General features: G+C 43.4%; 1 protein-coding gene across 1 annotated transcript in view; it reads right to left on the minus strand.

The window, feature by feature from the left end:
- Window positions 1-14,429, minus strand: part of plch2a (phospholipase C, eta 2a) — a 310,297-nt gene that overhangs the window by 282,277 nt on the left and 13,591 nt on the right. The window contains exon 3 of the mRNA XM_059952164.1: window positions 4,010-4,492. Coding sequence (XP_059808147.1) covers window positions 4,010-4,124 — 115 coding nt within the window. The 5' untranslated portion in view covers window positions 4,125-4,492. The remainder of the gene's footprint in view (window positions 1-4,009; window positions 4,493-14,429) is intronic.

Below are 14,429 nucleotides of genomic sequence, written 5' to 3' on the forward strand. Positions count from 1 at the left end.
CTCTTCACTGTGCCTCTATAGAAGTTTGTCAAATTTTTTGGTGACATGACAAACCTACACAATCTTCTAAGAAAGCCCTACAAACTTACTACAAGTCCCATAACCATCAGCAAGAACAGGTTTAGGTTGTATGAATGTTCTTTCTGAGCTCGTATTGTTCCTGTGATTGTCAAGAAAATGACAGTCGTAGTACACACAATTAATTCAATGTGAATCATTTCAAGATATTTCAATATCACAAGGGACCTGTATGAATGACAAATATGATTCATAAATGTATAAAACTTGGCAACAGACAATTTCCCATTATATAGCTCAAGACAAGATATTTTGATTTATTTTATCTAGATTCAGCTTCAAAGTGATTCAACAGAGCTCAAAATCAGAAACCTTTGTCATGTCCTGCCTTGGCTGTTAAACCCAAGATGATGTGGGATGTATCGGTTCCTTTCATTTCAATACTTTTAGCACAGTCTCATTAGGTAAAATGTAAAGTTTGAGCTGGCCATTGGAGTATTTGATGCAGGGTTATTGCTCCAAGCAGTAGGCCAGTCTTGTGTGTAATTAACAATGTGCACATACTAAACTGGACACTGAGAATCCAAAGGGTAATAGTGCTGAAGGGAGCCATTTGGCTATCGAAGTTTGTGTTATCTTTCAAAGATTAGTTGGTGATTCACATTCTTTCCCCAAAGCAAACACACATTTCCACTTCCAACTTTCAACAACCTATTGAAAGCTAATTTTGACAACCTTTCTAGCAGTAGATTCCTAACTACAACGTCTCTTTGTGTGAATGCCCTTTCCAAGTCTTTACCATCTTTCCTAAGGTGTGGCATCAGGTGATGGCTACAATAATCCAACTAGTTAAACTGGTGGTGCTGTGGCTAAATTACAAGACTAATGAGGTCTGAAATAATATTCCAGGAGTATCGGTTCAAATCCCATCTGAAGACTTAAAGGAAGAAGTTGATGACAATGACTAGAGTTTGGTAAAATGACTATAAAACTACCAGCATGGTGAGGGACTCTTGGTCTTGCTACTTGCCCCCCCCCCCACCACTCCACAATCTGCAAATGGCTTCTAGACTTTCTAACCAGCAGATCACAATCAGAAGCAATTGGCCATAACATATCATCCACCATGACTCTTAATCACAGGACAATCACAGAACTGTGCTCCCTACAGTTGTGTGCCCAGTCTCCTGCTCTATGCCTTGTAAGCCCATGAGCGCATGACTGGAACCAACTCAACATCAAGGTAGTTTCTTGGAGTTGGGTGACACTTTCAAGTTCCTAGGCACCCATACCACCAGCAATCTCACCTGGTCCTTTCACAATGATGAAGGGACCAGGGTGCATGTGCACTTCCATAGGCATCTGACAAGATTCGTGATGTCCACAGGGATTCTTTTGAATTCCTACAGTTGCGCTATAGAAAGTATCCTGACGAGATACGTCCCAGCCTAGTATGGCAAAGGTACTGCTCTAGATTAATGTAGCCTGCAGAGAGTGTAAACATTACTGTTTATCACAGACTTGACACTTCCTTCCATCCAGTCCATCTTTACTTCAGGAAGGCTAGTGTCATCAAGGGTGCCTGTTATCCTGGGAATTCCCTTTACTCGGTTCTACCCACTGAGAGAAGATACAGGAGCTTGTAAGCCTATCAGACCAGACCATGGCGAAACTACAGTGCAGCACTTAGCACGATGCTATTACAGTTCGGGCCATCCAAGTTCATTCAGTTCCAGTGTTCTCCGTATGCAACTTTGTATGTTCCTTTTAGTGTGCAAGCAGGTTTCCTCCCACAGTCTGGTGAGTAGGTTAATTGGTCATTGTAGATTGCCCTGTGATTTGACGGGGGTTGAAGTCTGTGGGTTGGTGGGTGGTGTGGCTCAGTCGGCCGGAAGGGCCTACTCCATGCTGTATCTCTAAATAAAAACTACTTTTTCCCCACTGCTGTCAGAGTTCTGAATTAATCACCTGTTTCACATTCTTGTGACCCAGTGATGCTACCATGGGTTTGGAAGCTTAATTCTACCTCTCTTGGTTATTCCATCATTGTCACTTTGCCAATTCTTTTTCCCTGCTTCAGAATTCAGCATGTCTTTACACCAGCATGTGTTACACTTTACACCACTGTTGTTTTGTGCTTGTTGCCATCTTTGTTGCTGTAGTTATTATTACCATGTATTCTGTTTACTCTGTGAGTTTCACACAAGCAAGGATTTCATTGCACCTTGCTGTATACAACAATAAACTAATCTGAATCTGAAGGAACCTGCCAATCTTATTCAATTTCCTTTACTACAGGGGCTATGTGATTCACTCTAATTCTTCTAAGGTTTTATGAATGGCAGAACACTCCTATTCCTGTTTCTTATGGTCTACACCATTCAGTTGTTTCCTGTCTCCTTTATTGAAAAGAAAATGAATAAAATCGGACTGACCACCTGGCATCAGACTTGGCAGCACCAAGTTTAAAGTCAGCCAGGCTGACATTGCAAAGCCTTACAAACTATAGGCCAGTCAATACTCAAATTGACTCAGTTGTCCTCACAGAGTTAAATTTTAAACCAAGACTCCTCCATCACAATCCTGAATATGTCCTGGTGCATTGACAGGACAAGCATCAAAATGATGCTCCTTTGAGCAAGGTGATGAATATGCATCAAAAGGTGCAGTAGTCCCACCGCTAACTCTCCAAAGAAGACCATAGTTCATTAGAATGAACACAAAAAGAAGATTCAGGGGTAAAATATTCACCTTCATCACACGCCTTAAGCAACAGGGTATAGTAGTTTGAGCAAGTCATACTCTACGTCAAAGATTCATTTCCCCTAAGGACAATGAGGACAAATTTCAGAGCAGAAGCAGGTACTTATTGTGCATTTGATGCATGTGTGACATTGGATATGCATCTGTTTCTTTTCTCCAACTGGACATGAGCACAGCCTCTTGGAGATCCCAACACCTAACCATCACACATCAGACATTGCATTGAACTCAACAGTGGTCTAATAGGTGTTGCTCTCTGGATTTTCCCATTAGGAATGGCGAAGATTGGGTTAGCAGCAAACATCACTGTTGTACTTCAGATTCCAGGCTACGTTTTGAGCAGCTTCCCAGGATTTGGTTAGTGATGAAAAGTTGAATGTGAGCACAGAATGGAAAGTGTAGATATGTTAAATGACCTCTCCTCATTCATGACATTGCATCTTTTCCCACTAACAGAAAGTTGCTTTCTACAGTTACAAACACCCAATTGACAGGATCCTGAAGGGTTTATCCAGGAGAGAGGAGCATGTGATATGGCTCAGGTATAAAGGTGGAAAGGTACTGGACCAGAAATCGACATGATTGTACTAATACGCCAAATATTACAAGTTTAAATCCCAGGCTTTAGTGTCAACATTTGAATTATTTTATTTAAACCTGTAAATAAAATGCCAGTGTCAGGAACAACAAATATGCCAGATTGTCATAAAGACCAAAATTCATTTAGAAAATGAGTTCACTACCATTGTTTCCCAGTCTGGGTCTGTATGTTAGCATTATGATTTTGGGTTGGTGTCACATACAGATCCAGACTGTCCTTTGAAAAAGTCTCACGAGGCAATGAATGCCAGTCTTGCCACTGACACCATCATCCTAAGAATGATCTTCGATTCTACAATTTCTATAGAGCATTGCATTGTGGGAAATGTGGCCCTCCATTAGCATCAATGGTTGTACAACCCTGGTGCTGTTGTCGTGTTTCATTGCCAGCCTCTGAACTAAAGGGAAGCCACATTCCATGTGACACTTGTCCATGGGCTGCAGGAGAGGAGGTGGTGGGTGTGCAGTGGGAGGGATGGGTGGGGTTAGGGGTGGAAGTGGAAATAAGTATCTTTCCCACATTCAGTTATTGTTTCACATCCAATCCACCCAGCACCCTCATCAGTCGGTCATGCATTCCGCTAGTATCAATAACATAACCCAAAAATATCTATTCATTCAAACTTACCCCCATACATGGTGTTGGTGGATAAGAAGTAGTTATAACGCAGAGCATGGTTCTCCTGGAGCCTCTCGTGGCTCTCATAGCTCCTAGGTCCTGGTTGAGGGGAGGTCTGGCTCATCTTCTCCTGTCAAACAGCTAAAGTCAAGTCTTGGAAACTGAATGAACCTTTCTGTCTCTGGCACAATGCAGTGAGTTCTCACAGGCGTTGCTGATCACATATGCAGATGTTCCTTCCTGTCTCCCCCAGAACTCCCTTGGACACCTGGCAAAGGTTTAGAGCACTTGACGCTGCTGTTTAGTTGAGCCTCAAGCATTCCTAGAAGGGCTTTCTGTTGACAGAGCGAGCATTGAAGGTTGAAGCAACTGAACACACTTGAGATGGTGAGGAGGAGACTTCCTTCTTCTTGAGAAGAGGCAAATTAATGACTAGGGTGACAGAGTCCCAGGCATCTGGCCAATTCAGAACAGGTACAGTTGTTTCAGTGCCTGTGGACAGGAAGAAGTTCAAGTAGATCAGTTTACTTTTATAGCTCTTAGAAGTCTGTTCCTATCACAAAGAGAACAGACAACAGAATAAAGGAAGCAGCCTGCATACCAGCTCCCCTCTCACTGTGAAAGAAACCAAGTTCTAAGTTCAAAAGTTCAAAGCAAATTTATTGTTAAAGTACATATATGTCTCCATATACTATTCATTTTCTTGCAGGTAGTCACAGTAGAATAGAGAAATAGAATAGAACCAATAAAAAGCTATACCTAAACGTTTGGCAAACAACCAAAGTGCAAACAAAGACAAACTGCAAATTAAAAAAATACTAACAACATGAGACCTTGAAAGTGAGTTCGTAGATTGTGGTATCAGTTGATTGTTGAGGTGAGTGAAGTTAGCCACACAGGTTCAGGAGACCAATGATTGTAGATGATAAGTTGCAGAGGGTGCTGCCTAAAAGGAGTGGAGAGGTGGTGGTGAAGTCAGATGGCAAAGTGACAGTGACATCAGTGTACTAATTTGCCACCTACCTTGTTTACATAAGGGTGAGCAAGAAAACTGAAGTATTATCTGGACTCATTGAGTGAAGGGCTGTAATTCTAGGAAATGAACTGAACATCATCACTAGGATTACATCAGTGTAAAATTGTGGATGGATAAAATTAGTACAGACGCCAAACCTAGCCCTGAACAAACCCTTGCAGAACAAGTCATGAATTTTTCCTTCCTGACAAATACTTTTCCAAGAAATTTGTTTTAATCTAGTATGCAATATAATATGTTACAGCAGTAGTGTAGAATATTGTTTGGTACAAGTCTGTTACTATTTAACACTGTTAATAATGTTGGTTGATACTAGTCTGCCTTGGGTGGAATACAAACACAGTAGTTAGCGCTGTTGCCTCACTCCAGGGACCTGTATTAGATCCTGTCCTCAGCTACTTTCCATGTGGAGTTTGCACGTTTTCCCTGTGATATGTACATTTTCCCTGAGGGTTCTGGTTTCCTCCCACACCCCAAAGGTGGGCTGGTGGATTCATTGGATACTGTAAATTATCCCTAGTGGAGGCAGACAGCTAAAGAAACAAAGGGGTTTTGACTGGCAGAGAAAGAGAGTGAATAGATTGCAATGTTACAGAGAAATAAAGAGAAGGTAGATGGGACCAATGGGATCACTTTGCTGGGAGCTGGCATATAAATTTGTTGGGTCGAATACCTTCTTCTGTGTTGTAATAAGTAAGGATCATGCAACACCGGTGTTCATTATTGATTTGTACAGGTCTGTCATTGTAAAAAGTGAGAAAAGTATGAGCTAGTAGGGACAGTCAATGTTTAACACTGAGGTACAGTATTGATAGTACAAATTTGTTCAGTATAGCCATGAGATATTGGCTGTACAGGACTATCAACGTATAATGATGGGGTACAGGACTGGTTGTTGCAAGCCTTTCACTCGATGTCTTGGATTACAGGTGATGCTTGATATACCCTGTCACTAGGGCTTTTCTCTTTGAAGGAAAGAAGGTTGAAAGGTGACTTGATAGAGGTGCAAAAGATGGTATGAGGCACAGATCAAGTGGACAGCCAGAAACTTTTCCCCAGGGCAGAAATGACTAATACTAAGTGGCTGGATTTTAAAGTGGTTACAGGAAAGTATATTGGGGATATCAGAGGTAGGTCTTTTCACACAGAGTGTGATGGGTGTGTGGAACCAGGGTTGGTGGTAAAGGCAGATACATCAGGGACATTTTAGAAACTCTTAGATAGGTTCATGGATATTAGAATGATAAAATGTGGGAGGAAAGGGTTAGATTGATCTTAGATTGGTTAAAAGGTCGGCAGAACATCATGGGCTGAAAGACCTAAGATGTTCTATATAACATTCTATAGACTATGTTTATATATGTATGGGAAAGGGTTCAAAGTTGTTTCTCTCTTTTAGAATAGAAAGAAATACATTTGGAAATAACAAACCAGTTAGCTGAGAGTCAGTTGTGAGGAATGCTAGAATTTGCAAATTGGGACAGAATGTTTAGTCAAGCAGAATGCTTGGATCTGTGAAGAAAATCTGTCTAACATAACAAATTACAGTGTTTGAGAAGGTAAAAAATGTGGTAGAGGGAATATCAATGAATAGGATTTGCAGAAGCCATTCAACAATGTTCAATAAGACAGAAGACTGTTCACAAAAATGAAAATATATGCAATTGGAAGTAGCCCATTGGTAGTGAGTAAATTGGTTGCCCAATGGGAACAATGATTTGGGATAAAGGATATGTAGTTCATTTAGCAGGAAGTGCCTTCAGGATCTGTTCCTGGGCCCCGGATTTCCACCATATTGACTTTCATGAAGGATCTTGTGAGAGCAGGGTTCACCCCATGTCCCCAGTGCAACCTGCATCATGTCCCATTGTTGGCACAAAGCCAAAAGCCCCATCCAGTCTGTCAGGATGTGTTGTGTTGCGCCAAGGATCTAAACTCAAAACTTGCCGAAGGGCAGATGAGCGAAAATCCAGCCACGTCTGGAGACAGACACTGCTTGGTGGGCTCCCTCCAAAGGATCACGAATGAGGTAAAGCCAATCAGTGACTCCCACAGGGAAATGGCCAAGGATGGAGACAACCAACTGCACAGTTGTAAGCAGTGGAGAAACTTCACAGTGAAGCCGTGTGTAAATGGCCAATGAAGTGCACACTTCACAAACTACATGCCTGTCTGCTTTTTGCAGAGATTAGAGTGTCCTTTGATGTACGTGCTTGTGTGCAGATGGGATTACGGGGTGGAATTGATGGGGTAGTTTCCTCAGAAGCAAGCCCCTGTGATTGCATCTGTAACTGACCCACTGTTTAAATTGTGGTACTGAGGGGCCAGGGAACCATGTAGCAAGTCAATGCAAGAGAAGCAGATAGACCTGAATCGTACTCACAGGGATGAAGCTGACAGAAGAGCCCAGGAGAATGCAATGTCTGAAATGGTTTTGCTCTTTCTTTCAGTCCGTGTCAACTTTCAGATAACAAGTAGGAGCTTGCCCTTGAAAGCAATCTTCCCTCCAATCTCAGCAACAGTGATGGGCTGTTCTGCCCACTCACTCTATTCAAACCCATCAGAAAAGGTGACTAATTGAAAAACACCTGGAGGCAAGTCCTTTGAACATATGTATTACAAGGAAGCTGCAGATATGCAACATGCAGCTCCGAACGAGGTGAGAGGGAAGGCACAAAAAAAGTTTGCAAATATAACCAAACTGAGAGTTTGTAACAATCAGGAGGGGCAGCACATGCTGGAGTGCTTCACTCCAAAACAGACAAAGCAGAGGGCTGACCTAAAAGACTCTTTAATATTAAGAAGGGGTTAAAAGATGTAGATATGGGTAAATTTCTCCATAACAATCAGAAAGAGGTATGTAAAACATTGTTAAACCCAGTAGGGAGTTCAAAAGGAACTTCAGACAAGAATGTAGAGCGCAGAGCAAGACTGTCAGTTAAGGAGGAGACTGGCGTTCAAACACTGAGAAGGGAGGGAGTATGTCCCAGGCACTCCCGGAGCCCATATTAAGGGTGGGGATGCTTGAACAACAACCTAAGTCATGTCACTTTCCATATCCTCGGGATTTGCCTTTGTTGTCAGCAATGTTGTCCCACGGGGCAGGGGCAGGTTTATCACCACCAACCACCACCCCCTAGAGGAAGCTGAATCGGAGAATTATTAGGAACCTTCAATCTCAAGTTCAAATTCCCAGAAGTGATACATTTCAGAGACAGGTGGGAAACACAGGATGGGGGAGTGGGGTCAGACAGTCTGCAAACACTCATAAAACCAGCACATTCATGACAGCAAGAAATACATGGATGGATTAAAGAGAATATTACGTAAACAGATAGAGAGAAAGAGAATGAAAGACATGCTGATAGAGTGAGGTAATAAATGCATGACGAAGCTTGTGCGCATCTACCAACTTGGCCCAGTGTTTCAGATTCTTTGTGGATTTATGTAATACAGTCGGCCCTCCTTATCCATGAGGGATTGGCTCTGGGACCCCCCACGGATACCAAAAAACACGGATGCTCAAGTCCCTTATTTAACCTGGCTCAGTGTGGTGGACCTTAGGACCCAACAGAACCCCGGACCTTATTTAACCTGTCTCTGTGCAGTGGTCTTTAGGACCCGGCGCAGCTCCGAAACTGCAGTGTTTCTGTTCACAAAAATAATCACGATCACAATTGAAAATAAAGTGGAAGTAATAAAGCGATCAGAAAGAGGTGAAACGCCATCAGTCATTGGAAAAGTGTTAGGCTACAGTCGGTCAACAATCAGAACAATTTTAATGGAGCATGTAAAAGGCCCTACCCCGATGAAAGCTACAATTATTACTAAGCAATGCAGTGGTTTAATTATTAGAATACATACTTTCTTAAGTGTTTTATATGTATAGAAAGGTAAATATATGTACTATATACTAAGACAGGCGTTTGACTAACTGATGCTAAATAATACAAGATGTACCTGTTCTGACTTCAAATCCGACTTAAAGACAGACTCAGGAACAGAACTCGTTCATAACCCAGGGACTGCCTGTACTTTAAAATTATCTCTAAATTACTTATAATACCTAATACAATGTAAATGCTATGTAAATAGTTGTTACACTGTATTATTTAGGGAATAATTACAAGAAAAAAATAGTGTGTACATGCTCAAACAACGAGTGCTTAAGAGAGAACTTCCGGGTTTTCCCGATCCGCGGTTGGTTGAATCCACGCATGCGGTACTCGCGGATAAGGAGGGCCGACTGTACAGTGTAAATCAGTGGATGGGATGTACTCACACTGGGAGCACCTCAAGGATACATTCTTAGCCTACTGCTCCACTCTCTCTACACACACGACTCTGTAGCTAGGCTCAGCTCAAACGGCATCAATGAACTTGCTGATGACACAACCATAGTTGACACAACTATGAATTTCAGATGGTGGTGAGGAGGTGTTTAGAAGTGAAATGGATCAACTGGTTGAGTGGCGGTGCTGCAACAACAACCTTATACTCAATGTCAGTAAGCACACGTAATTGATTGTGAATTTCAGGAAGGGAGGTCGAGGGAACACACACCAGTCTTCATTGAGGGATCAGCAGTGAGGGTAAGAAGTTTCAAGTCCTTGGATGTCAACATCTCTGAAGATCTAGTCTGGGTCTGATATATTGATGCAATTACAAGGAAAGCACAAGAGCGATATTTCATTAGAAGTTTGTCACCAAACACTTGGAAATTTCTACAGATGCACCATGGAGAGTTTTCCAACTGGTTGCTTCACTGTCTGGAATGGAGGGGCCACTGTACTGGATCGAAAAAAGCTGCTGAAAATTGTAAACTCAGCCAGCTCCATCAAAGGGCACTAGTCTCCCCAGCACCAAGGACACCTTGAAAATGTGATGCCTCAAAAAGGCAGCATCCATCATTAAGGACCCCCATCCCTAAGGCATGCCCTCTTCCCATTGCTACCACCAAGGAGGAGGACCTGGAGCCTGAAGACACACAATGTTTCAGGAACAGCTTCTTCCCCTTTGCCATCAGATTTCTGGATGGACAATGAACCCATGTACACTACCTTATTATTTTTCTTCTTCTTTTGCACTACTTATTTGATTTAGTTATATATATATATATATATTTCTTATTGCAATTTATAGTTTTTTATTATTATGTATTGCAATGTACTGCTGCCACAGAACAATAAATTTTATGACATATGCCAGTGACGTTAAACCCTGATTCTGAGCTCTAAAGCTACAAGTCCCAATGGAGTTACTTGGTCAAATATATAATGTAGAGAAAAATAGGAATGAGATACAAGCTCGCATCTGTCTACTTGGAGAGCACAGTTGGTTATTATAATAACAGATATGTTGGAGAGACTGGGACCTGCTCAGAAGTTTTATAGGATACCGGTTTATAATGTAATGGTGATAGGGTTGTAAAGGTGAATGGAGAGAACAAGGATGTGGAGGTGAAATAGGGAGATGATGAGAGGGAAGATGCCACATATGAGCAGCAAGGGAAGTGTTGGGAAGTGGGGGAGAGCCTAGGAGAAACAGAGGCAAGTGAAAAGTGAGAGAAAAGATACATGAAGAGCGTAGATTGAGAAGGAGGGGAGAGAGAGATTGAGTGAGCGAGTGAAGAAGATTGAGCAGATGAGGAGGAAGGTGGACAGGAAAATAGAGATGGAGGATGGAAGAAGAGGCAGGTGGATTACCAGTAGAAGAAGAATTGCATCGGTTAAGCTGACAAGAGTCCCTGGCCCAGTCATGTGAGGGACAGATAGTGTCCACAGTTGGTACGGCTGCTTGCTGGTGTCTGGTTGGTATATGAGCACCGGTACTACTAACTACCACTGACTCCTGTTGGATATATCAGAGCATCATCTGGGCAATGACAATCAGGAGCAGAACTGTTGACCGGTCTTGGGTGTGAGGATCTCTCCCCATTCTCCCTCACACCTAGTTCGCTCCAGAACTCTCTACTAGTAGACATCCCTCAGGATAGCCTCCTGCATTTTTTAGTGCTTGAGACACGATTCGTGTTCAACAATTCTGAACAACATGAGACAGTGAGGCGGCTAATAAAATAAAATATGGGTGAGCAAAAGAGCCAGGTTTTAGGTTGCAACTTAGTGAGAGAGAAGGGATTTAGAAAAGGAATTCCAGTGCAGTTGAAGTTATGACTGCCAATGGTAGTCTTTTTGGAAACCACAGTGGAACTGGAGGAGCACAGAGCTCTCAGAGGTTTTGACAGGCCTGGAGGAGTTAACAGACATAGGGAGGGTTGCTATGACTAGAAGAAACTGCAGAGAAAAGGAGAGGTTTTAGGCTGGAAGAAACTGCAGAGTTAGGGAAGAGTGTAGCAGCGGGAAGAAATTACAGAGAGAGGGAAGTGTGTCAGGGCTGGAGGAAGTTAGAGAGAGAGAGGAGTGTTGCAGATATAAGTTACAGAGATAGAAAGGTGGGTAACAGCTAGAGGAAGTTACAGAGTTATGCAGGAGTTAACAGCAATAGGGACAGCTATAGAGATTATACAGAGATAAGCAGAAACTGGACGAGGTTGCAGGGGTAGAGAGAGATGTGGGGATTTGGGGGACTTACAGATACAGGGAAGGACTTAGGGGCTGAATGGGGTTGACAGCAATAGCAAGGGGTATGGAGTCTGGGGAGGAGATCGAGATTGTAAGATGTGTAAGGTGTAAGGATTGGAAGTTACAGAGACAGAGGTTAAATGGGCTGACCAGTTGAGTGTTACCAGCAGCAACAGTTTTTATTTGGAGTTACTTTTACATCACATCATTTACTGCAATGTAAGAGATAGTCTGCAGAGTACTGAGATTGTGAGGGGTGAAACATAAACACAAGTCTTCCTTTTTCGCAGGTAGGGCCACTCCCTTGTCTCATAAGGTCTTGTCCTCTTTAACGGCAGAGCAGCTGATTTCATTAAGCAAATAGCAGGGTGAGGGAGTGGTTATTACACAGGTCCTGGCCTGTCTCCTGGTCCGCAGCGACTGCAGAACAATGAGTGGCAACAGAGTGAGTGCCAGCAAACTAAACCTGGGAGTTCAACACCGAGCAGAGGGAGAGAGATAGAGAGCAACACTGCCTTTGTGGAGACAGGCAAGCTGATGAGGATACTGATCTACCAGAACTGAGTGGGCGAAGAGGAGGGAGGTTCCACATGGCACTCCCAGAGACACATTTAAGGGTGGGGATGTTTGAACAGCAGCCTGTGATCTTAACACTATCCATGTCCTTAGGATTTACCCTCAGAGTCTGCATTGTGTGTAGGGGGCAGTTTATTGGGCTCACCATCACCTCCACCCTCAGCCCACCCAGGAAGCTGAATCTGAGAATAACATGAAACCTTCAATCACAAGACATTCTTCGACCGACAAGCAGCCTGCAAACACTCTCAGTGGTAGAACATTTAGGAGAGGGGAGTGAAGATGGGAAGGAAGAAAGAGATGGAAGTTGGGGGGGGCAGCGGGAAGAGGGATTGCTTTCTTCATGACAATTCTGCCAGCCACCAGACAATTCCATCAACTACCACCTCTATCCAGATCCCCACCCCAGTCAGGGACTCAGGCCCTAGACAGGTGAACAGTGCCTTGAGGTACACTCACAAAATGCTGGAGGAACTCAGCAAGTCAGGCAGCATCTATGAAGAAGAGTAAACAGGTGACATTTTTGAGCCGAGACCTTGCATCAGTGCCCTGAGGTGATAGTTCTTCAAACAGCGCAGCTGGAAGAGACCCGTGTGAAGAGGCTCATGGGTGCGCAGCAGAAGTACCTGCGCCTGCCAGCTTTATGTTACCATGCACTGCAACTCGCTCATATCAATGAAGCGCTTTGGGAAACTCTGTGGTCTTACAGAAAAGAGAGAGGGAGAGTGGGGCCTGAGTTACATTTCTCAGAAACCTCGTGTTATAGGAAGTTGGATTATAGCAAAAACAAGCTGTAGTTACCTTCAGAGCATGGACTTTTCCCCTACGTTGGCACTATAATCCATGTGACCCACATAATGCAAATAGTGTTCCCTCATTCACCAACTATGTTATAAGCAATTTGTGTTATGGAAATACGTGTTGTAGCATAAGTACCCGTACCTGGTAACTTTATGTTGCCATGTAGATATTGATCCCTTATGTCAATGAAGTGCTTTGTGAAAGGTATTAAAGAAAAGATTCAACGATATAGCACAGAAGGGGGGCTTTCTGTCTCATCGGTGCAGATCTTGAATTATTCCCACTCCCCGTTGACATGCATTGTTACGTTCCCAAGTATTTATTCAGTTCTCTTTGAGAGTTGCTAATGAAGCTGCTGAGACAGCTCTTCCTGGTCATTGCAGTAAGCTCCCTCTGGCTAATTCTCTGATCAGTTTAAATCCATGGCCTGTCACTGCCCCTTCTGCCACTGGAAATAATTAAAGAAAACAGAAGCAGGAGCAGCATCATAAACATGAGAGGCTCTGCAGATGCTCGAAGTGCACACAAAGTGCTGGAGGAACTCAGCAAGCTTATTCCTCTCCGTGGATGCTGCCTGGCCTGCTGAGTTCAGCCGGCATTTTATGTGAGAAGCTGGAGCAGGAGCACATCACAAGGCCCTTGTGTGCGCTCTGCCTTTTGGTGAGATCCTGGCTGATCTTTTACCTCAGCATTAGTGTCCTGCATGATCCCCATCTTTGTCATTATCATCACAGGTGTGATCACAACATTTAAAAGACGTTTGGACACACACATGGATAGGGGAGGTTCGGAGAGATATGGGCCAAGAGCAGGCAGGTGGGACTGGTTTAGTGAGGCACATGGATCGGCGTGGACGAGCTGAGCTGAAGGGCCTGTTTCTGTGCTGTAGAGTTCTATATCCCGGCTGCAAAACACTTCTCAGGACAGTTGATTTGCATTGACATTTCCGGAATAGTCCTCTGTGATTGACACTGTTGCCTCTATGAGGCAGAGCTCTACCAATAGACTAATTTGTGGCTGACCCTTCAGGAATGGGGAGGGTGAAGTGCTTTGTAATCTGGAAATCCCAGATAGTGCTACGTGCACAGTCACAGTGGTCCTTCAAACGCTTATTCAGAAGTGGATGCACAGTAACACAGTAGTGAAAGTGCTACCTTACAGCCCCGGAGATCCGGGTACAATCCTGACCTCAGCGCTCTCAGTGTTGAGCTTGCATGTCCTCCCTTGGGTTTTCTCCAAGTGTTCTGATTGCTTTCCATATTCCACAAGGGAGTGGCTGATGGTAATGTGGGATACAAAAGTAGCTATCTGGGATGCAGACTATACTTCAGGTACAACAATGCTGTTTGGCAGAGGGTTAGTATCTCATATCAACTGGCCCTGTCAGGTACAGAATCTGTACAGGGTCCATACGCCAAATGCAGACACATTTGAA

Source organism: Hypanus sabinus, chromosome 27 (genome assembly GCF_030144855.1).
Source record: "Hypanus sabinus isolate sHypSab1 chromosome 27, sHypSab1.hap1, whole genome shotgun sequence".
Lineage (NCBI taxonomy): Eukaryota > Metazoa > Chordata > Chondrichthyes > Myliobatiformes > Dasyatidae > Hypanus > Hypanus sabinus.